The sequence below is a fragment of the Coturnix japonica genome, chromosome 9 (assembly GCF_001577835.2).
Source record: "Coturnix japonica isolate 7356 chromosome 9, Coturnix japonica 2.1, whole genome shotgun sequence".
In the NCBI taxonomy this organism is placed as follows: domain Eukaryota; kingdom Metazoa; phylum Chordata; class Aves; order Galliformes; family Phasianidae; genus Coturnix; species Coturnix japonica.
The window spans coordinates 17,635,342-17,655,726 of record NC_029524.1 but is presented as its reverse complement, the minus strand read 5'-3'; the positions used below and the strand labels follow the sequence as shown (position 1 = coordinate 17,655,726).

The window sequence follows — 20,385 nt, the reverse complement described above, 5'->3', positions numbered from 1 at the left end:
GTCTTATACTTAACCCCAGGATTTTTGCCTCTGAATTTAAACAAGATGTCTGTTTCCATTGAAAATAAGGATGTTTAAACTGAGTTTGTTTCTGGAAGCCACGTTCTCTCCCAAGACTGAACGCAAGTACCAAGTGCCAACTTTTGGAGCCTGGGCTTTCTGTTGGCATTTCCAAATATTTCTTTTAATATAAAAGCCAGGAAGTAACAGTGAACCCCTGGACTGCTGTCATTTACTCCCCGACTTGCAGGTTTTTTGGATAATGAAGGATAATGAAGTTCTGACAGCAGCACGCCTGGTTAGACTGACTCATATGCATTTATTTGCGTTGCTCCTGTGTTTCTAAAGCCACTTTTGGGTAAGGAAGAAAAACGGAAAGTCAAAAAACAAACAAACAAACAAAATAAATGGGAGGCAAGATGTCAGAGATAAGAAAGAACAAGCCCCAGGTCTGCTCTGCTGTCCTGCCCAGATCTTGGTCCCATTAACATCTTGTTTGGACCCACAGGAAGCTTTGCAGTGCTCCTCCTGGCAGACCCCATCGCTGCAGCTGCATGCAGACTGCAAAAGGCAATGGCACTAATGGAAATGACATTAATGGAAATTAGCAGCAGCTCAAAGCAGCTCTAAAGCCACATTTCCACCTTTCCTATCTGTAACGTATAAAAAGTGATAACATTCTGCACATATTGGCTGAGAGTTAAAATGCATTAGAAAGAAACTTAGTTATTTATCAGCCAGAAGAACTGTTGGAGTAATTTCTAAGTATGGCATTGAAGAATTTAAAAAACACTCAACACTGTTCTCTAGCAGCCATTTAGATTGAGTAATTTATAATTCAAGTGATTCAGAAGTAAAACAAAGGTGAACAGGTGGTAAAAACACATTCAGGAGCCCTGTTTGGAGGCCCCCCTGTGGGAGCTGAGCAGCAGCCGAAGCTCTGCCAGCAGCTCACGCTGCATCTCTTCCCTCTGGGTACAGCACCAGCCCTGAACTCCCAGAGCTCCAGTTCTCTCTGCTGCTGTGCCCAGGTGGTAACATCACTTGAAGAAGGATCTGTAAATAATACACATGTGCAGACTTCACTGAGATGGATGACAAAGATAATTAAATTGGTCTTTTCTGTGGGAAATACTATCAGCATCAATAGCTGAAGCTGAATTTTTTTAGTAACTAAAGCATTAAAGCCCATGTAGTCTTTTCTTTCTGGCAGTAGTACGTTCAAAGATTAAATTAGACTAAATGTTTGCTACAACAAATGGATTTATGTGAGCATTTGGATTCTGCTCGCAGTCGGTGTTTATTATGCTTTTGGTCAGGTTTATTCCAAAGGTCTCATTTTCCTACCTCCATTTTTTTTATCAGGTTTGTTTAAACCAGAAGCCTTTTATTTTCACTTTAAAAATCATTATTTCTTCTGAAAACTTCTCACAGGTTACGATATCTGAAATGAGTGCTAAGAGAAAGTAAACAGGCTAAAATGAATGAGTATCTAATCTAACCCCATCTGCCTATTTCTAAGGCACCCGTTGCTGCTGTATCGAGGCACTGAATCTCTGATGATCTTTGATCCTCAATTGGGCCTCCAGTAACATTTTCTAATTAAACATTTCATTTGATGCCTGCTGTAGCTTACATGCAAATAACATCACAACAGAACAAAAGTTAAGAGAACAGGGAAGAGGAAATGATGCTTAGATGTAACATGCTTATTGCAACAGAACACAGCATCCAACCCTCCAGCGCCTGCTGAATTAACACTATCAAAGTCTGAGTAAAAATTGTCCAGAATAAGTAAATAAAACTTTCAGTCTATTAAAGTTAGACCTGAAATTAATATTTCTGTCAGAGGTGAATTTGAGATTCACAAATAATTCAGAAGGTGCCTGATTCTCACACCTCTTTGATGTGTGCTCTTTATTTCAGCCTTCAGCTTTCCCTACAGCAACTGAAAAGCCCATGGAGCTGAAGAGCCAAGTCAGCCTGAGGCTTCCTTGGGCAGGTGTGCTCCGTTTGCATTTCTGGTGGCAGGACACCATGACCAGCATTAGAGCTTTCTGGACAAGCAAAGATTTTGGGGTTAAGTCCCCTTCTCAGACACAGTCAGAGCACACTCCCTCTCAATTCTAGCCTGAAAACAATCTTTTTATTACAGAAGTTTCACTGAAACTGGCATGTTCCCACCAAATGTTTCAGTGGTGAGAAATAAAGAGTTCCCGAGTGAAAAGCACTGCCAAAAAATTCTCAATCATTTCTAGCCAGCGAGTGAGCAAATGTATTATTTTACCATCAGCAGAGAAGGATCTCTGTGTCCCTGTGGTGCCATAAGCTCATGCCTCAACTTACCCCAGCAACTTGCTTGTGCACCCACCCCACTGGGTGCCTAAAATAACCAACGCTGGTCTTCAGATGTATTTGTGCATTTCACATTGTATGTGCTCACATAAAAGTAATGAGTGTGGTTACAGGACTCAAAAAACTACTGTGACATCGTAACTACCCTGTTACGGCAATTCCTACATTCTTTCTTACATACCTATATACACACACATATATGTACATATATGCACTCATTTATGATGTGTGAAGAGATTTTGGAACTAAATCTTTTGTAAACATTTCCACTTCAAATCTATGTGCTTTTAAAAAGAGAGGTGGGATCCAGGGGAGGGCATAAAGTTCACTTGATATCTACCTTCAAAAACAGCTTATACAAATGTAGGAATGCTTCCACTTTTAATATCAAATAAAGTTTCTTTACAGAAGCAAGGGGTGAAAGATTAAAATTAATCAGGAAACTGCCCTTATCTGAGGTTTACTTTGTTGCTTTAAAAACAAAAAACTAAGAAAAAATGCTTGTTTAAATCCTTTCATAGTAACCCCCCAGTATGTTGCATCTCAAGGTCTTTCTGGAGGAGGAATCCTGAAAAGGAGCTGGTTAGTTTAGCACAACTGCAGCCATGAATCTGATGTAAGATTTGGTGGATATGAAAGCAAAGGGTAACGTGAGCCCTCAGATCAGCTGAGCTTGTTTCAGAGCAAGTAGATATTTTGGGGAAGGGTATTCTTTTCTTGATCAGATTTAGAGGAGTGGCCATTTGAGCAGTTGGGGTGCCGAGCCAGCACTGCCTGGGACCACCACTGCCTTCTATCCATTGGGAACACTGGAAGCAGTTAAGGGTTTCACGCTGACATCAAGCAGTTTGCAGCCAAAATGCTGTAACCAACCTGTGCCATCTCCAGTTTCTTCCAAATGCTTTTTCTCAGCACCTGCCACGATCCCATCAAAGCTGTACCTGCAGGGAGGGAACAATCCCTGCACACAGGCACAGCTCCTCCCTCAGCTGCTCCTGAAGACATGCCAGCTGAGAAGCCCTGCTTTCTCACTGGAATTGGTGTGCTCAGAACAAAGAGATCAAGAATTTCAAGAATTAAGATACAATTAAATCAAAATAATATCTCAGCGGGCTGAGAAGCTGCAGCATTGTGTGTGTGTATATATATATATATATATCCTCCTTATGTTTCACTGTTTGCACCGTGTTATTCTCTGGCCTTTTCCCAACTTTATTCACTCACCCTGGAGATCAATTTGTGCACCAAAATAAAGTATGATCTTATCTTTACAGTGCACAGAAAAGCGAAGCACAATTTCTCACGGGAGGCAGGGGTTAAGGCACAGGACTGGGTGTCGGAGAAGTGCTGTTCTATTCTTGGCTCTACCACTCACTTGCTGTGGGAGCTTGTAGAGCAAGATATAGAGCAGGAATGGAGACCGTAGCCAATAAATTCCTCCCCTGAAATTTTCCTCTTTCATTATGCATGAGAGTGAGTTTTTCCAGCATTCGTGCATACATCTGGATGCTGGGGAAATGCGACTCAACCAACATACAGAACCAACAGAGAAAGAAAACGAGTGGAAAACATCAAATACAACATTTCTGAGGAAGCCTCTAATACACTGGAATGGGACAACTACCCACACAGGGAGAACAGAGGAGCAGGTTCTGCCCCGCTCCCAGCAATGCACTGCTGCTCTGGGCAAGTTTTCTGGGGCAGCAAACAGTACAGACTCAGGCTGAGCCCGTCATCTCAAGAAGCTTTGTTTTCTTTATAAAAACCCAGGAACCTATGCTTTGATGCATCTACACGTGGTCAGGGAGGGCTCTTACATCACTGTCCCAGTTAGTGATTAAAGAGATGTTTTTGTAGCTATGATGTTCTGTGTGTAAAATACATTGTCATGGAACCGATCCGTCCCAGCCATATTTATGTTTAATGGTTTTACCACCTACCCAGGTCCGCATGTCCTCCTGTTCTGCACCACATTCTGGATGCTCGGCGCAAGCTCAGCTCGTGGGCTGACAGCTTTACAGCCTGGTCTTGGACCATTTAGGCCAAGGGAAGAATACTAACCCAGATGTATGATATTGTTTAATATTAACCTTTCTGTAAATGTTGTATATGCTGTATGGGAATAGCATGTACCTTAAAATGTTAGGAGTCCACTAAGGCAACCAGATATCTCAAGTCAAGGCAACATAAGAAGCAAAGAGTCTCCTTACAAACACAGTGCTCACTCCCTCCTCCCTTGTTACGCCCCTTGCTGTCTATGTATAGCAGAGCCCCTAACACACTGAGCCAGTTGCTCAGGAAAGAGAACTCGTTTCTTGGTACTTAGGAGCAATCCTTTTGGTTTCATACTTCAAACACGTTCTATGCTCTAATTGCTGAAATATCAGCTGGCCACAGGCTCAGATTGCTAATCTCATTGCAGTGCACATCTAACATGTAACAGCTATTAACAAAAAATAGAGTCATAAAAAAAATACAAGGCAATCTCAGAGAACGTGCAACTGAAACTGTCAATGTACAGCAGAGGCATTATTTCAACACTTAGGTACATTAAGTGTTGCATAAAACACAGGATTTCTTGGTACATTATCTGGAAAGACAAATTTCTTTTAGACGTACTTTTTACTGATTGAATTATCAAATTCAATTTTATTAGCCTGAACATTCTGGGAAGGAAATGATTTTAATAATGCATAAAAGGCTCGCCTAGGAGTTGGCTGTTGGCTTTACTTGATACTTAATGTAATCTGTAATTACTACAGCAAGCTCCTATGTTGGCTGGAGTGCTAAGGTCGCTGGAAAGCTGCACAGTGCTGTGCTTGGTGTACAAGAACATCCCTCTGGAGATTGATGGCTGTGCCTTACAGAAGCCTTTCAGTTCTGTCCTTGAAGCACGCCACAAGGAGTGCTGTCAGCCCACGTTCTTCCTTGGGAAGCAGCACACGGTACTTAGGGATCTGCTCACAGCCCCACACCTATGTCTTTCCACCAATGTGCTTTCAATTACATCTCCTTTGGGTTTCAAATTTGGTTCCCAAGTCTCCAGCCAATGAACTTCTGTACCTCTCTTGTATTTACTAGAGAGGGACAGTTTAAAGGCACGCTTATGACAAGAAAATTCCCATGAAAAAGCAGCAACAGCTGCTAAAGAACAGATCCAAATATCTGACTCCAAGAGGTTGTGTGTAACGTTCTCAGTTGGGTAAGTTGCTCACAGTTGCTCAGTGCCTAAGCCATGCCAGTGTCTTACCTCTGCTTTGAGGCTATTTGCTACAGCAACCAGCCAAAGATCAGTCAAACTGAATAGATTCATAGAAGGACTATGGGGAGAATAATGGCTAAGGCACTTGTTCTTAATCATTGTTACATCACACACATATTAAGAAGGATAACACCAGAAGGCCTTGCTGCACTTATAAAATATAATAAAAATGCTATAGGACTTGGTTTGGAGAAGGCAGGATTTCACCTTTTTATGGATTGTTCCCTTTGCAGTAACTTCTCTTTAAACTGTATTTCTGAACAGTGTGAAGCACTTGGCCAGAACTCAGCATTGAGAGGCACAGTTAAAACACTACCTGAACTGCCTTATGTTACAAGTCTAAACTGCATTATAAAGAAGTTTAGCGTTACCACGCTGTAGCCAAGTCCTACAACACAGCAGGGTTGCAAGCCAGCGAGTCACCTGCAGCTTCACATGTCATCTGCTCCAAGGATAGCACCAAGATGAACCTGGAAATAGCAGCAAAGCACTGGAAATCTTCCAGCACTGCAGTATATCCCCAAGGTCATTAAACCTGGACTTTGCACTCTGAAGATTTCCACAAAATAGATTGGCAATTAAAACGGTGGTCAGTATTAATCACAGAAGCTGTAGTTTGGCCATTAGTCCACATCTGTTTGTGATCCTCACTGGATGCAAACCAACATTTTGCCCCGATGATACAACTTTGTTATGTTAGAAATGGCATTCCCATGGGAAAATGTCAGTATGGAAAGTCCTCCACTGGGTGAATAAAAAACCAACTTGATAGAAGAGATAATGTTGAAAGGCTGATTAATTGGTAGATTTTTTCTATACTCCACGGCAGTTTCTGTACTGCATAACATCAGTTTTACATTCTATCAGATTTCTGTATGTTTTTCAGGAAAGATGATGACTGAAAGGTCTGTTGCTTTCACAAGGAAAACCAGCAGCAGGATTCCCCTGTGAATGTGCTGGTGTCTGCCATTCAATGCTTGATCCTGCACCTCACAGCTGACAGTGACAGTGATGGAGGTACTACTGGGGACCAGGTGCATTTAAACTGCAGGGAAGGGTTGGCAGTATTTATTCTAGTATCAGTTCCTCTGAACATCTACTGCAAGTTCAAACATGCCACAAGACCAGCAGAGATGGAAATTCAACATTCTCATTCATATCTAAGGAAAGAGGAAGGAGATTTTAAACAGTGTGGGCAACTGCTAATTGAGACCGCCCTGATCAGACAAAGAGCTGTCTCTTCACAAAGCCTTATTCTTAGCTCCACTGAAATTAACTTTGTTGTCTGCTCTGTTGCATCACTCTTGTCACCAGAAAAACACAAACTCAAGAAACCAAGTAACAAAACTCAGTGCATTTCTAGATCCTAAATAGCTGGCATGGGTCTGCATGTTTACCCTTATCTGACTTTTTCCTGTAAATAAATTAAGAAGAGAAAGACCCACTGTAAATGAATCAACATTAATCCAGAATAAAACTGCTGTTCCATATGGCAACAAGCAGCCACCTGAGAGCCCACTGCTGTAACCCCTGATAATTTCTTGGGAGTCAAATCAAAGGGCCACAGAGTGCAACCTCACCAGGATAACAAAGGCAGCCAAAATAAACAGAGAATACATGAAAACACTGATTTTCTGGCATTCCTCTTAAAAAGGAAGAGTTAAATTAATACATAAAAAGATCTTATCAGCTCTGACTCGTCTGAGTTATTAATTGAACACCTTCTTGGAAATACGTAGATAAAAATGTGTACCTTAGAGAACAAGATAAGAGTGAGAGGAAAGGGAGAGAACTGAGAAGAGTTTTGCCAGTTCACTCCCCTAATTGTCAAGCTAAGCCTGCTCTGAGCTGCCTGGAGAAGCATAACATGAAGTGGTAACTAAAGTGCAGGCTGATGATGCAGAAGATAAAAACTTCAGGATTATACTTAAACATACTTATCTCTAGGCTCAGAAGAGGCCATAAAGCCAGCTGAATGATATAAAGCTGCTCTAAAAGAAGACAAATGTATACTCCATGTGTAATAAGCAGTTCAAGCTGCTTCCTGTGATGAAAAACATAGACTGTACGGTAGACACAGCGTAGCTAAGTACAATAGATCCCATGATACGGTTGTTTAAAGGAATATTAGAGTGATGAAAGAAGTGATGGAATTCCACTCTTTAGGAGGCTCAGAGGCTAAAGCAGAGAGAGAAGGTCTAAGTGTGCAGGGGGGCACTTTCCTGGCTTCACAGCACAGATGACAGCGTTACACAGGAGCAGCCTGCTCTGCAGCAGGGCATGGAGCTGGGGGCTGCAGCTGGAGGGACAGCAGCACTGCAGCCTCCTCACCCAGAGTCTCTGCCCTTCATCCCATGGATGGGGCAGGTGACGTGCCCAGCACAACACACCTGCAGCCAAACACAGCTTAGGAACAGAACTCCTGTCATTTCTGTCAGCTTCTATCCTTCCTGCTGTATTTTGTCCCCCACCACGCACAGAGAGGCACCCAACTGTAGGGTTTAGATACCCAGACACTGCAAAGAAACAACTTCACTTGGATACTAATTGCTGTGCTGAAATATTTCCTACCAAAACCTCCCAGACGCCAATATTCCATCATTATTGTACAGAAGTCTGATTATCTTCTCAGCAGAAGCAGAGAAACAACAGCCTTTAAAGTCATTATCATTGCAAACCAGAACGCTGTGATAAAGCAGAGAACTTTGGTTTGCAGCTGTGTGATCCCCAAAGCCCAGTAACCTGATAATAACGAGGTTATAGGTGCCCACCTTCCTCATGCACATACCTCCCATGTTCACCTTTGGGAAACAAAATATACATCCCACAAAAGCAAGCAGCAAATAAGTGAGAAATGGGAAGGGTGGTTTATCCTGCACCACACTGCTGGACATTGGCAAAGCCAATATTTGCACTTCTAGTTTCAAATTATACAGTGCCTTTCTACAAGCAAAAAATGAAATGTAAGAACTGTAAATGCTGATCTCTGATTTTATTTATTTATTTACTGGGGGGGAGAGGAGGACAGGAGTGTAAAGGTTTCAAATTCAACCCTAACATCAATGAAGAGCAAATAAAGTCCTTCAAGCCAACAAGACAATCTCTAAGTAGCTTCTAAGCCAAACACGACATGAGCATCATGGCTGCTCTGAGCAACCTTGTGAAGGAGTGAAAACCTGTTTAACTCACGTTCTTTACTTGAGCTTTGCTAGAATGTACATAAGAATGCATTTGTAATACCTTGTTGTGGAGGGATGAGAACTCACTGCAGTACCTTGCTGTGTGTCTTTCACGTCTTACTTTTAAGTGTATTTTACAACATTTTTATCATCATTAGCATTAAGCTGATTAAATTGAAAGGGTTGGTATTTAACACTAGTTTGCCTGTACTTGAAAAAAATAAGGTTTTTCTATATAGTTCTGCTCAGGATCCCTAACCAGGAATGATCCAACTTACACATTAAAATCCATAGCGCTGCTCAGCTCCTGCTTCACAAATGAACGGCTATTGCCATCTACTGTTGGGAAAAGATTATCAGCAGCAAGAACAGACCTAACACACCTTCACAGCACTGGAGAAAGGCAAAATGGGCTTCATCAAACCATAGGAGAGCAGCTTTCTCTACTAAAAGCTTCCAAGTACAGTATTCAATCAAACAGGGACAGAAAAAGTCAAAGAGACAACTAAGCCATTCTCATTTTAGGTGTGATTTACTTGGGAACTATACACAGATCCCACTTTTACTCTCTGTTCTGTACAGCTCCTCTGGTCACAATGGCTAGAGTTGAATCATGTAAAGTAGAAGATCTTAACACGAAGATCCTGATAGACCCAAGTTGTTATCACACGTCTGAGAACTGAGAATTACACCTTTCTGAGCAAGAGCTACACAGCGCAGAACTCCTGCAGGCAGACAGTCCAGCTGCAGCCATGGGGCAGTCACTGCCACCCAGCACACACCAAAACACACATCACAGCATCTCTCAGCAGCTCTGAGCCTTTCTGCTGTTCACATGGAGAGAAAAATAAGAAAAAAAAAGTAGCAAAGAGTATTTTGAGTTCACACATAAAGCTGTACAACACGTGAATCCATACTATTGTACTGCGGCACCCTTATCCCTTCCGTAGGGATTTAACCCACACTGAGCTATTGCTTTTAGGTTCTGGACAGAGAGGGAGCAATTACCCAAAGCCATGAAGAACAAAAGCCCTCCTGGGCATTTTGAAACACACACAAAGTTGACACGGCCGTGCAGCAGGGATGCAGCTCTATGCACATTACAGTATGGTGACACCATTTCTTAGCACCAGCATGACAGAAATCGCTATGTCACCTTTGGCACTTAGCACATAACCAACCTGACAACACAAAAGTCATCTGAATGCCTTAAGGGGATGCAAAACACCCTTCAAAGTTCCCCGTATGCCTTACTAAGAGAACAAACCAACTTCTCTGTGCCAAGTTCAAGACAGTGACACCCAACAACAGGTGAGTCAGGACAACCCCAGTGCCCAGCTCATCAAATGGCAGCACAGAGCACGAGCTGCAATGAAGCACGATCACAAAGTATGGAGCACAAGCACCCGGACATCATCACCTCTTCACATTGCTTTGTCACACAACTATATGGCAAACTCAGCGCATATAAGCTTCAAGCAAAGATTTAAAAGCAAACAAATAAACACAAGACTGGATGTATTAATAGGATCACTCACATTCTGAAGGGAAGAACGTCCACTGATGAACGCCACGTGGTCCAAGCACTGCATGGCACAGCTCCGCATCTCCTGGAGCTCCTTTTGCTGCTGGATTCGTTCTGCTCATAGGAGCCATCAGATGCATTTCCTTTCATAGCACCATAGAATACCTTGAAGGGACCCATAAAGACAGTGGAATTCAAATCTGGCTCAGTTCCTGGCTCAGAAGCAGTAGGGGGCAGACTCAGCCACGTTTGCGGCAGCCTTCAAAGCAACACCATTGCAAGAGGTTTTGGTGGTTACTGGAGACAAGCAGTAATAACAGCAGATCAAGTTCTGAGCTTCCACACATTTATTCTCCAGTACACAACATGCAGGACATACCTTCGCCTTTTCATGCATGGGGCGGCAGGGGAAGCACATCGTCTCTTTCAGAAGCAATGGGGGGAAAGCATCGTAAATGCTACAAGAGCAGGTTCATGGCGAGGTCCTTTGCTGATCCGAGGAGTTTCGTTTGGAAAATGGCGGTGGGCATCGGCCCGTCTGGGCTTTGCAACAGCTCAAACAAAGTATCCAGTGCAGAGTGCTGCTCAGGAACAATGTTTCTGCAGGTGTTACTTTGCTATGAGGGCTCTACCCTCAATACCGGCACATCTCCATGCATAGTCTTCTTTATTTCCACATGTTCTGGCAATGGGTGCCCATCGCTCAATTCAAACATCATCAAGTACCCAATGTGATGAGGAACGGGATACAAAGAACGCCAGGCCCAGCAGATGGCAGCGGCCACACGCACAGGGGCCGGTTCGGTTGGGCTCTGTCCTGCATGACCAGCACGCGAGTGGGCCGCAGCTCAACATACGGAGCGGGACGGGCTGGGATAAGGGCCCAGCAGCCCCGAGCGGATCCCTCACCGTCCGAATACCCCCTTGGTGCTCTCTCGTGCTGCCTCGTGCGTTACCTCGTGTTCACTCTTCTCATCCCGACTCGCACCACACTCGCCCCATCTGCGGGCGGTGATGGATGGCAGCCCTTCTCCTTAGGGGACAAAGGAGCGGCCTCTGATCGCAGCCTCCCTGCTCCCATCGGGGGTCCCGGCCCCGCTCCCTGCAGCTCATCCTGCTCGGCCCCTCGGCTCTCTCCTCACAGCGCCCCGAGAGCGCGGCCCAACGGCTCCAACGGCCCCAACAACGGCCCCAACGTTGTTGCTCGCGGGGCCGCGCGTGTGGGAGCGACGCCGTCCGCCTGCCCCACGTTACAGGGGACGCGGGGGGTTGATCCCGGGTTCGGATCCCGGGGTCGCCGCTCCCGTTTATTCTGCTGGGGACGCGGGGCCGCGCGCTGCTCGTCCCGCGCGCCGCCGGGCGCTGACAGAGGCGAACTCTTGGCGGCGGCAATGGCGGGTGCCGGCCGACCGCGGCCACCACAGCGGGGAGCCCCAGGGCGGGGTGGGCAGAGCGGACCCCTCGCTGACGTTTTTTTTTATGGTCCCAGAGCCTCTTTCGGCCCTTTTTTTTTTCCCTCAATCTCCCTCCCCTCATCCCCACCGCCGGGGCGCCCCGATCCCCTCCCGCCTCCCTCCTCCCCCTGGGGCGGCTCCAATCGCCCGCTGAAAGTCAGCGAGTAAAACAGCGGGCGGACGGACGGAGCGCGGCGACGGCGCCATCGATTATCCCCGATTAGGGTTAGGAACAGCGGAGCTGCCGCCCGCCACGCGTGTGGGGGAACCCCGCGGGGGGCTCTTGTAGCCTCCTCGTCTACGCCCACCGGGCTCCCAATAGAGCCGCTATTGGCCTCCAGGAGGAGAGTGGGAGGAGCCGGGATGGTGGCGGGAGTTTGGAGCCCCGCGGTCGGTCGGTCCCGCCGCGTGTTGCCCCGCACACAGCCCGCCCCTTCCTGTGCCGGCACTGCGGGGTTCGGTACCGGCACTGCGGGGCAGCTCTACCGCCCGTTCATATGCTCACCCGGACCCGGAGCCTTGGAGCTCCATAATGGTCCCGGTTCGGCGGAGCGCGGCACTATGACGCTGTTGGGCGGCGCGGCACAACGTTCAGTGCAGCGGCTGCGCAGTGCGAACCAAGCGGCGTTTCCGTAGTGTAGTGGTTATCACGTTCGCCTAACACGCGAAAGGTCCCCGGTTCGAAACCGGGCGGAAACACCAGCTGCGGGCTCATTATTTTGCTCCGGTAAAGCACCGCCCATTGCCCGCTGTTGTGCTGGTCCCCGCTGCTCCGCATTTAACGGCACCTTTTTTACCGTGAGAAGCGCAATGAGAAGCGCCGTGTGTCCTTATCGCTATCACACCCATAACAGCGCTGCGTGGACTGCAGCTCCTGCCATGCCCATAGCGGCACAGCAGCACTGTACTCTGCGTTCCTCGGTCCGGTTCGGCCCGTTTCCCCCCTCCCGGTGCCGCCCCCTCCGTGTTATCCCGTTGTTTTATCCCGTTGTTTTATCCCGTTGTTTTATCCCGTTGTTTTATCCCGTCCTTATCCCGTCCTTATCCCGTTGTAGCCCCTCGCCGGAAGTCTCAGTGCGGAAGCGGCGCTCGGCGTCACCGCAACATGGCGGCCTGAGGCGGGGGCGTCGCTCCGCCGCTTGTCCTCAGGTGCGTGGGACGCCGCGCTGCGCCCATAGCGGCACCGGGCCGGGCGTGGAGGTGGTGGTGGAAGCGGGACCCAGCGGGTTAAAGCCATCGCTCTCCTCCCTTAGGACGGGCAGGCCGCGGCTCGCTGTCACCATGCAGTACTCACACCACTGCGAGCACCTCCTGGAGCGGCTCAACAAGCAGCGCCAGGCCGGGTTCCTGTGCGACTGCACCGTGGTGATCGGGGACAGTCAGTTCAAGGCGCATCGCAACGTGCTCGCCTCCTTCAGCGAGTTCTTCGGAGCCTTCTACAGGGACGCGACCGACGGCACCGTCGTGTTGGATCAGGCTCAAGTGAAGGCGGATGGATTCCAAAAGCTCCTGGAGTTTATTTACACGGGAAACTTAAACCTTGACAGGTAACGCTGGTGTTAATGGGGGAAGGTGATTGAAATGCAGTTAGGGCAGCACAGGGTTTTGTGTTAAAGTTGGTAGAGTTGATATGATCTGTTGCTCCAAAGTGCAATTCCTGTTGGCAAAGCAATCCGGCTCAGGAAAGGGTTTTTTCCCCTTGTGTTACTTTGTGTGCTATGAGGATTCCTCATAGTGCTGCTCTGGAAGGCAAGAATGTATCTGTCAAGTGTGAGGGCTTCCAATGTGTAGCCCAGACGTGTAGCTCCATTTGCGACATCTGGTTCTAAGAGCATTGTCTGGAATATTGTCACCAAAGTCTGGTTTTCTTGCAGCTGGAATGTTAAAGAAATTCACCAGGCTGCCGACTATCTCAAAGTAGAAGAAGTGGTCACCAAATGCAAAATAAAGATGGAAGACTTTGCATTTATTGCTAATCCCTCTTCTACAGAGACCTCCAGCATCACTGGAAACATTGAAATGAACCAGCAGAGCTGCCTCCTGACCCTGCGAGATTACAATGATCGGGACAAGGCAGATATTCCTCCCACAGAGTTGGTTCAACCTCAAGCAAAGAAATCGCCTTTAGAAAAGAAATCTGCTCAAACCAAAAAGCGAAAGAAGAACTTCAGCTCCCCAAAAAGCGTACAGAATAAATCGGTGCAATACCAGAACGATGTGACTGAGAACACATCCATTGAAATGTTTTTGGATGCGAATAAGCTGGCGGCACAGATAACAGAACAGGCTGCCCAGGGCAGCGATAGCTCTGAATTGCAGTTGGCAACCGTAGTGGAAAGTGAAACATTGGCAGCACAGGATATTTTAGTTCAGACTATTGCAGCAAAACAGAAACGGGGAAAGCCTCAGCAAAGCTGTGCACTGAAGGAGCACTGCATGTCTAACATTGCCAGCGACAAGAACGCTTACCAGCTGGAAAGTGCAGGAGAAGAGCTCGACCAGAAGTACTCCAAAGCAAAACCAGTGTGCAACACGTGTGGGAAAGTCTTCTCAGAAGCCAGTAGCCTCCGTCGCCACATGAGGATACACAAAGGAGTGAAACCATACGTGTGCCAGCTCTGCGGGAAGGCGTTCACTCAGTGCAATCAGCTGAAAACACATGTAAGGACTCACACAGGTAAGCCGTGTGCTTTGTCTTCGTGGGCTGTAGAGCTCAGTAATAGCAGCATGTGGATACAGCACTCAAAAGGTCTTTGCATTTTGATTTTTCACTGCAAAATTGTAGTTCCCACTTGGAGTATCTGAAAGAGACTGGCTTAGTCTGAGTGTCTTGGTTCCTGGCAAGATGCAGCAGGGCTGGCTGCCCTTAGCTCTGCACACTGATGAAATGGAATTGAGCACCAGAAACTACTGCCTGTAGAGCATGAAAAGCTCACAGCACCTGAATTTCTGTTGCTGCTTTTTAGTATTTTTTTTAAACATTCTGACAGATATATGATTACAGATGTTGGAAAAAGAACCTTGCTTGTTTTTCTTACGTTATCCCCTAGAGAAGCGAGACTTACTAGTGGGTTAGTTCCTTCTTCAGTCTGATCCAGTATAGCTGTTCTGCTTTTGCTGCTGTACTTAACCCCCTGAGCAGCAGAGGGACACAGTTTGCAGTTTTCTTCCTTTTATAGCTGCCATTCAGATTTCAGAGGTAACAGTGACAGAGATTACAGGTGTTTACTGCAAGCTGTGAAGATGCAGACAAGGTGAAACAGGAGTTGTTGAGGTACAACTGCAGAAGAACATTGTGCTCATTTGGTAATGAAGGGAGAGGATTTTATGTATTACCAGCTATTGGCAAACCAAACATTGATATGCAAGATGAAGCTGGCGTGCACTGCTCCAGGACAGTGTTATGGCAGGAACGTAAGCTGCTCTTTCTACTTGTGAGGGTGCTGATATTGGAATTTCTGCATGTATAAGCAGGGGATGGCAGAAGGGGCTTTATTAAAAGGTATTAATTATTACCTATTCTTAAATGGTAATATGTTCATAAACAGTGCGTTATCTGCTGTTCTACTGGCAGGTCCCACTTCAGCAGACTGGTTACAGGATGTTACAAGATGTTATTTGTAAGACGTGTTAGATCAGACACTTGAGCTCTGTCAGGTAATGGACTGGAAAGCTTTCATACAGACAGTACAAGGCTTTTGTTCTTTGCTAGGAGAGAAGCCATACAAATGCGAGCTGTGTGACAAAGGCTTTGCTCAGAAGTGCCAGCTGGTGTTCCACAGTCGGATGCATCACGGAGAAGAGAAACCGTACAAATGTGATGTGTGCAATCTGCAGTTTGCAACTTCAAGCAATCTGAAGATTCACGCCAGGTAGGCAGAAGTGAGATCCTGAAGGTGTTTATCCATACGTTTATTTAAACAGAGTGATTAACTCTGGTGTTAGCACGAGTCATGTGTTCGCATCATTTGTTCATTTCTTCACATTTAACTCAGGTCATGCTTCACACAGCTTCAAATAGATTGTACATCTGTGTAGTCACTCATTAGGGTATTGATTTACAAGTTGTATGAATTTATGGATATTACAGTGTACATACTGGTACCATTGTGGCAATGATGGCTGTTTTGTTTTGTTTATAACTGCCTGTAGTACTTGTAGACGAAAGAGGATCTTGACAGGACGTGGTACAGAGTGGGTCCCTCTGCTCACTGCAGCCTCTATGAGGCTTTTGCATTTTTTGTAGGAGTACAGATTAAGTTCCCTTGTTAGGAGTCATCACTCTGTCCTTAAGTAGGAGGAGATTCTTAACCCAGAGGGTGGTGACACACTGGAACATGTTGCCCAGTGAGGCTGTGGATGCCCCATCCCTGCAGGCATTCAAGGCCAGATGGGATGTGGCTCTGGGCAGCCTGGTCTGGTGGCTGGCAACCCTGCACATAGCAGGGGTTGGAACTGGATGATCACTGTGGTCCTTTTCAACCCAGGCCATTCTATGATTCTGTGAAGTACACTGTAATGCAAAGCTTGCTGAGTTCTCATGGTGAGTGCTACACAGACAGGACCCGTAGTGTGATTCAACTGCCTTAGGAATCATTGATGCACTCATTCCCAAAGTCAACAGACAGTGAATTTCCTTCAGTGAGAAACTGCGAACTCAAAATCAGCTCCCAGCTGATGAGGTGTTGTAGTTCACAGAACATCAGTGTGAGGAGCTCTGGAGAAAGCTGAGGAAATTAGAGGAAAATCACTTAATTGTGAGCATGAGTTTCCTTTCTGCCAGCAGAACACTGATGTCTGTCTGTTTGCAGGAAGCACAGTGGTGAGAAGCCCTATGTGTGTGATCGCTGCGGTCAGCGCTTTGCTCAGGCCAGCACGCTCACCTACCATGTGCGTCGCCACACCGGGGAGAAGCCTTACGTGTGTGACACCTGTGGAAAAGCCTTTGCTGTCTCAAGTTCTCTCATCACCCATTCCCGAAAACATACAGGTAAGGGGAGACCTCGCATGGAGATCCCCTGCCAGGCCTGGTTGGGTAAGACTGGCTGCTGCAGAGGGGTTGGGGATAGGTAATGAGAAGGAAATCTGCCTTGGGAGGAGCTGGGGGTCACCTCTGGTGTTCTCAATCTGTTCTTTTCTCATGTTCTTTTTCTTTGACTCTGGTTTAGGGAGCTCTTTCTCCCAGTGGATAGTATCTGTTTCATTTTAATTTGTTCTTTATACTGTATTTTCTGGTTTATATGTTGAAATAACAAACTCCTTGTGTTTACTTTAGGAGAGAAGCCGTATATCTGTGGCATTTGTGGAAAGAGTTTTATTTCCTCTGGAGAGCTCAATAAACATTTTCGGTCCCATACAGGTCAGTTTCCAGACAGGCCGCTTCCTGCACAATAAATAATATTCTACTTCTTCCCTTTTGCCTATAAAATGCACCACGTTGTGCTGCACTTAGAAGCAGTAGTTTCTTAATTTATGTATTTCAGCATGAAAATAATGAAAATGTCAGTGGCTTTTTTAATTGGCTATTTCAGACACACGTCTGCATGTAACAGCGTAAGTGCTGCTGTTTGATCAGGGCTTCACCTCTTGCATTGAGGCTTTTTTTCCTTGCTTTAATCTACAGTCCTGGAAACAGCCTTATTGTGAATAAAGGCACAGATGAATCAGCTTACAGTTATATTGATGCATTTTTAGAATACAACTTAAAAATCCATTATCTTGCATCTGCAACTGTGTCTTCTTTCCATTTTAAGATGATTCTGTCAATCATCTTTTTTCAGGTGAAAGACCGTTCATTTGTGAACTGTGTGGAAATTCTTACACAGACATAAAAAACCTTAAGAAGCACAAAACAAAAGTTCACACAGGTAAGCTCTCTGTGTAAAGAAAAGTTCAGAAGCAGCATCAGCTATTGGCTCATCATTGGTGGACATGTGTCCTTTCTTCATTTTTATTCTTCCATGTAAAGACACTTCTGCTGTCCTGTAGTGTTTTGCCATCTGTAGCAAGACCTCTATTAGCAGTTAAATCACGTTCTCTTAGTTCTTGCTAATAACTCCTGCATCATTTGCTAAGTCATCCCATGTGCTAATTGCTGGGGAAAATAAACTGTTTTTGTTTTTGTCAGGATCTGAAACGCCCCCTGATTGCAATACACTTGATAATTCTTTCCATGAACAAGAATCCCTTCAGAGTCAGAAGAGCCCTTTATCAGAATCCGTAGATGTGAAACCCTCCGAGATGTCTTTACCGCTTCCTCTTCCCATTGGCACTGAAGACCATCAGATGCTTCTTCCTGTGGCAGGTAGTCAGTCCCCATCGTCAGAGACGTTACTGAGATCTGCTGTGACTGGATATTCAGAACCTCAGTTTATTTTCTTGCAGCAATTATACTGACACTGCAGAGCCAGTGAGGTGTTCCAGCAGTGAACTCACACGAGTTACCTTTGGTAAAGATGAACATAATCAATCAAGTCACTTTCTGAATTTTTCCTGTTTTTTTTTTTTTTTTCTCTCTGTAAAGACAGATGTAAGGTGTTTCCATTGTACTGTGCCGTCTTTTTTTGTTGTCGTTGTTGTTGAATTGTGCTAATCTACAATCAACCTTCTGTTTGAAATTAACACTTATTTCCAGGAGAGACATGATTTCCAGCAATGCCTGCCTTAAGGATTCTCTGTTAAATACCCTCATGCATTTTGGAAATCTCCTACTATGTTCCTGTTGATCTGGTGTGTGACATTATCACCTGAGCATTGGAGCAGGGAGCCAGGAGAGTTTGCTGGAGTCTCCTTGCTTGGAGATCTTCAAGAGCTGCCAGGACGTGGTCCTAGGCAACCTGCCTTAGGTGGCTCTGCTTGAGCAAGGAGACCACACCAGACCTCCAGAGGTTCCTTCCTGCCTCAGTCCCTCTGTGAATTGAGGACAATTTAAGCCATTTTTGGTAGTTTAAATGTGTCAGTCCAGAGCTGTTGTTTTTTTGTTGTTTTCTTTTTAAGGGCGAAAGTCATAATTTGAATGTGCTAAAAAGCTTGTACTTCTGCAACCTGAGGTCATGTAATGGTGTGTGATGGCAGGTAGGCCAGTGCTGAGGGTCCTTCTCAAAGAATTACTGCTGTCCATCTTCAGCTGAGCAGAGGGAAAGAAAGCTCTGTGTTTAGGTCCCTGATGGGACAAGTAAAGGAGAGTTTCTTTAGCATGATAACCCGGACAGTTCTAATGGCATAGATACTTCTGTGTATTCCTTCCAACAAGTCACTTGTCTTTAAAGCGAATCTAGTGTTGTAACTTGTCCACAGTTTGTTTTTTTCACATGTCTAAACTGTCCCAGATCTGGCACAAAGCAGCAGCATTTGCTCACCAGAAGAGCGAGAACACGCGTGTTGCAGATGAGGTGAAAAGATGCATTGACTGAACTGTGATGTGTGAACCGTAGCTTCATAATAATCATTTCTGTGCTTCTTGTGGTGCTAGACAGTAGGTTCAAAAGAAGAAACAAATGCTGCCCTTCACTGTGAAAATGCTACATGATGCTATACGAGGGGACACTGAGGAACAATACAACAGGGCAGATTAATATTCTTCCAGGGATTTGTTTCAACTCAAGTATTTATGTATTAATTTACCTTTCATGTTGCATATCTGCAGTAACTGCACATAATTGGTATCTAGCAAGACACTTGCAAAGGTATGTTTTACTATTAGCAATTTAGATGTGTTGTTTTTTTTAACAAGACATTTTTAGGCTCTCTGTAGGATCATTAAAGACTGGTTGAGAGTAGGAGTACTTTTTTATGCTCCATTTTACCAGTTTGTGTCATTATCATGATGTAAGCATTACCCAAGTAATCATGAAGTAGCAAGGAAACAGTCTTTTGACTGTACCATCAATGTATTTAAAGGTATCATTTGTTGGTTATTTCCTTGGTGCTAGCATTTTATTCCCACTGATGCCTTGTGTCCAGACATTGATAAATAGAAAAGCATAGGAGATACCTCTTAACTGTGTTTTACATGGAGTAAAATTAATCTGCACCTTAATTAAACAGCCTTGTGAAAAAGTTATTGGAGGATTTCATTTAAATGTTCTGCAAATGGTCCTTTGACTCCTCAGCATGACTATAGATTTTTTTTTCCCCACATTTGTTCTTGTCAAGTAACATATTTAATTTCTTTGTGTTGATCATCTTAGTTTGGGGCATGCTTAGAACTCTGATTCTTGATCATATTTTAAGTTGCAGAATGGCCTGAGTTGGAAGGGACCTCAAGGATCACCAATTTCCACAGGCAGGGCCACCAACCTCCCCATTTAATACCAGCCCAGGCTGCCCAGGGCTCCATCCAACCTGGCCTTGAACACCTCCAGGGATGGACGGGGCATCCACAGCCTCTCTGGGCAGCTGTTCCAGCACCTCACCACTCTCATAGTAAAGAACTTCCCCCTGATATCCAACCTAAATCTTCCCTCCCTCAACTTAAAACCATTTTCCCTTATCCTGCTGTTATCTGCCCTTTCAAAAAGTTGACTCCTCTCTGCTGCAATTAAGTCACCCTACAGCCTTCTTTTCTCCAGGCTGAACAAGCTCGGCTCCCTCAGCCTGAAGTCCTAATAT

At 45.4% G+C, this 20,385-nt stretch overlaps 2 protein-coding genes and 1 non-coding gene across 7 annotated transcripts in view; 2 read left to right on the top strand and 1 right to left on the bottom strand.

Moving 5' to 3' along the window:
* Window positions 1-11,827, bottom strand: part of MECOM (MDS1 and EVI1 complex locus) — a 321,499-nt gene extending 309,672 nt beyond the window's left edge. Inside the window, exon 1 of one of the 4 annotated variants that reach the window (XM_015871997.2) lies at window positions 10,335-11,827. In XM_015871997.2, coding sequence (XP_015727483.1) covers window positions 10,335-10,461 — 127 coding nt within the window. In that variant the 5' untranslated portion in view covers window positions 10,462-11,827. The remainder of the gene's footprint in view (window positions 1-10,334) is intronic. The other 3 variants (XM_032446644.1, XM_015871992.2, XM_032446645.1) reach the window with 3 other exon arrangements.
* A 574-nt stretch (window positions 11,828-12,401) lies between these two features.
* TRNAV-AAC lies at window positions 12,402-12,474 on the top strand. Its single transcript has one exon. It is a non-coding gene; the product is annotated as a tRNA-Val (tRNA).
* Window positions 12,475-12,839: 365 nt separating this feature from the next.
* MYNN (myoneurin) lies at window positions 12,840-19,837 on the top strand. 2 transcript variants are annotated; one of them, XM_015872000.2, is made up of 8 exons: window positions 12,866-12,924; window positions 13,029-13,322; window positions 13,650-14,452; window positions 15,488-15,647; window positions 16,587-16,765; window positions 17,051-17,134; window positions 17,556-17,642; window positions 17,903-19,837. In XM_015872000.2, exons 2-8 carry the CDS (start codon window positions 13,057-13,059, stop codon window positions 18,169-18,171), a joined length of 1,848 nt encoding a protein of 615 aa, XP_015727486.1. In that variant the 5' UTR covers window positions 12,866-12,924; window positions 13,029-13,056; the 3' UTR covers window positions 18,172-19,837. The 2 variants fall into 2 exon arrangements, with proteins under 2 accessions (XP_015727485.1, XP_015727486.1); XM_015871999.1 differs by having other exon boundaries at window positions 12,840-13,322.
* Window positions 19,838-20,385: the final 548 nt, after the last annotated feature.

What these genes read in the sequence shown, in the direction of transcription:
- MYNN (XM_015871999.1), top strand. Translation starts at nt 13,057, where the DNA reads ATGCAGTACTCACACCACTGCGAGCACCTCCTGGAGCGGCTCAACAAG. An exon ending in AATCTGAAGATTCACGCCAG is followed by an intron (nt 15,648 to 16,586) that starts GTAGGCAGAAGT and finishes GTCTGTTTGCAG; the next exon opens with GAAGCACAGTGGTGAGAAGC. An exon ending in CAAAACAAAAGTTCACACAG is followed by an intron (nt 17,643 to 17,902) that starts GTAAGCTCTCTG and finishes TGTTTTTGTCAG; the next exon opens with GATCTGAAACGCCCCCTGAT.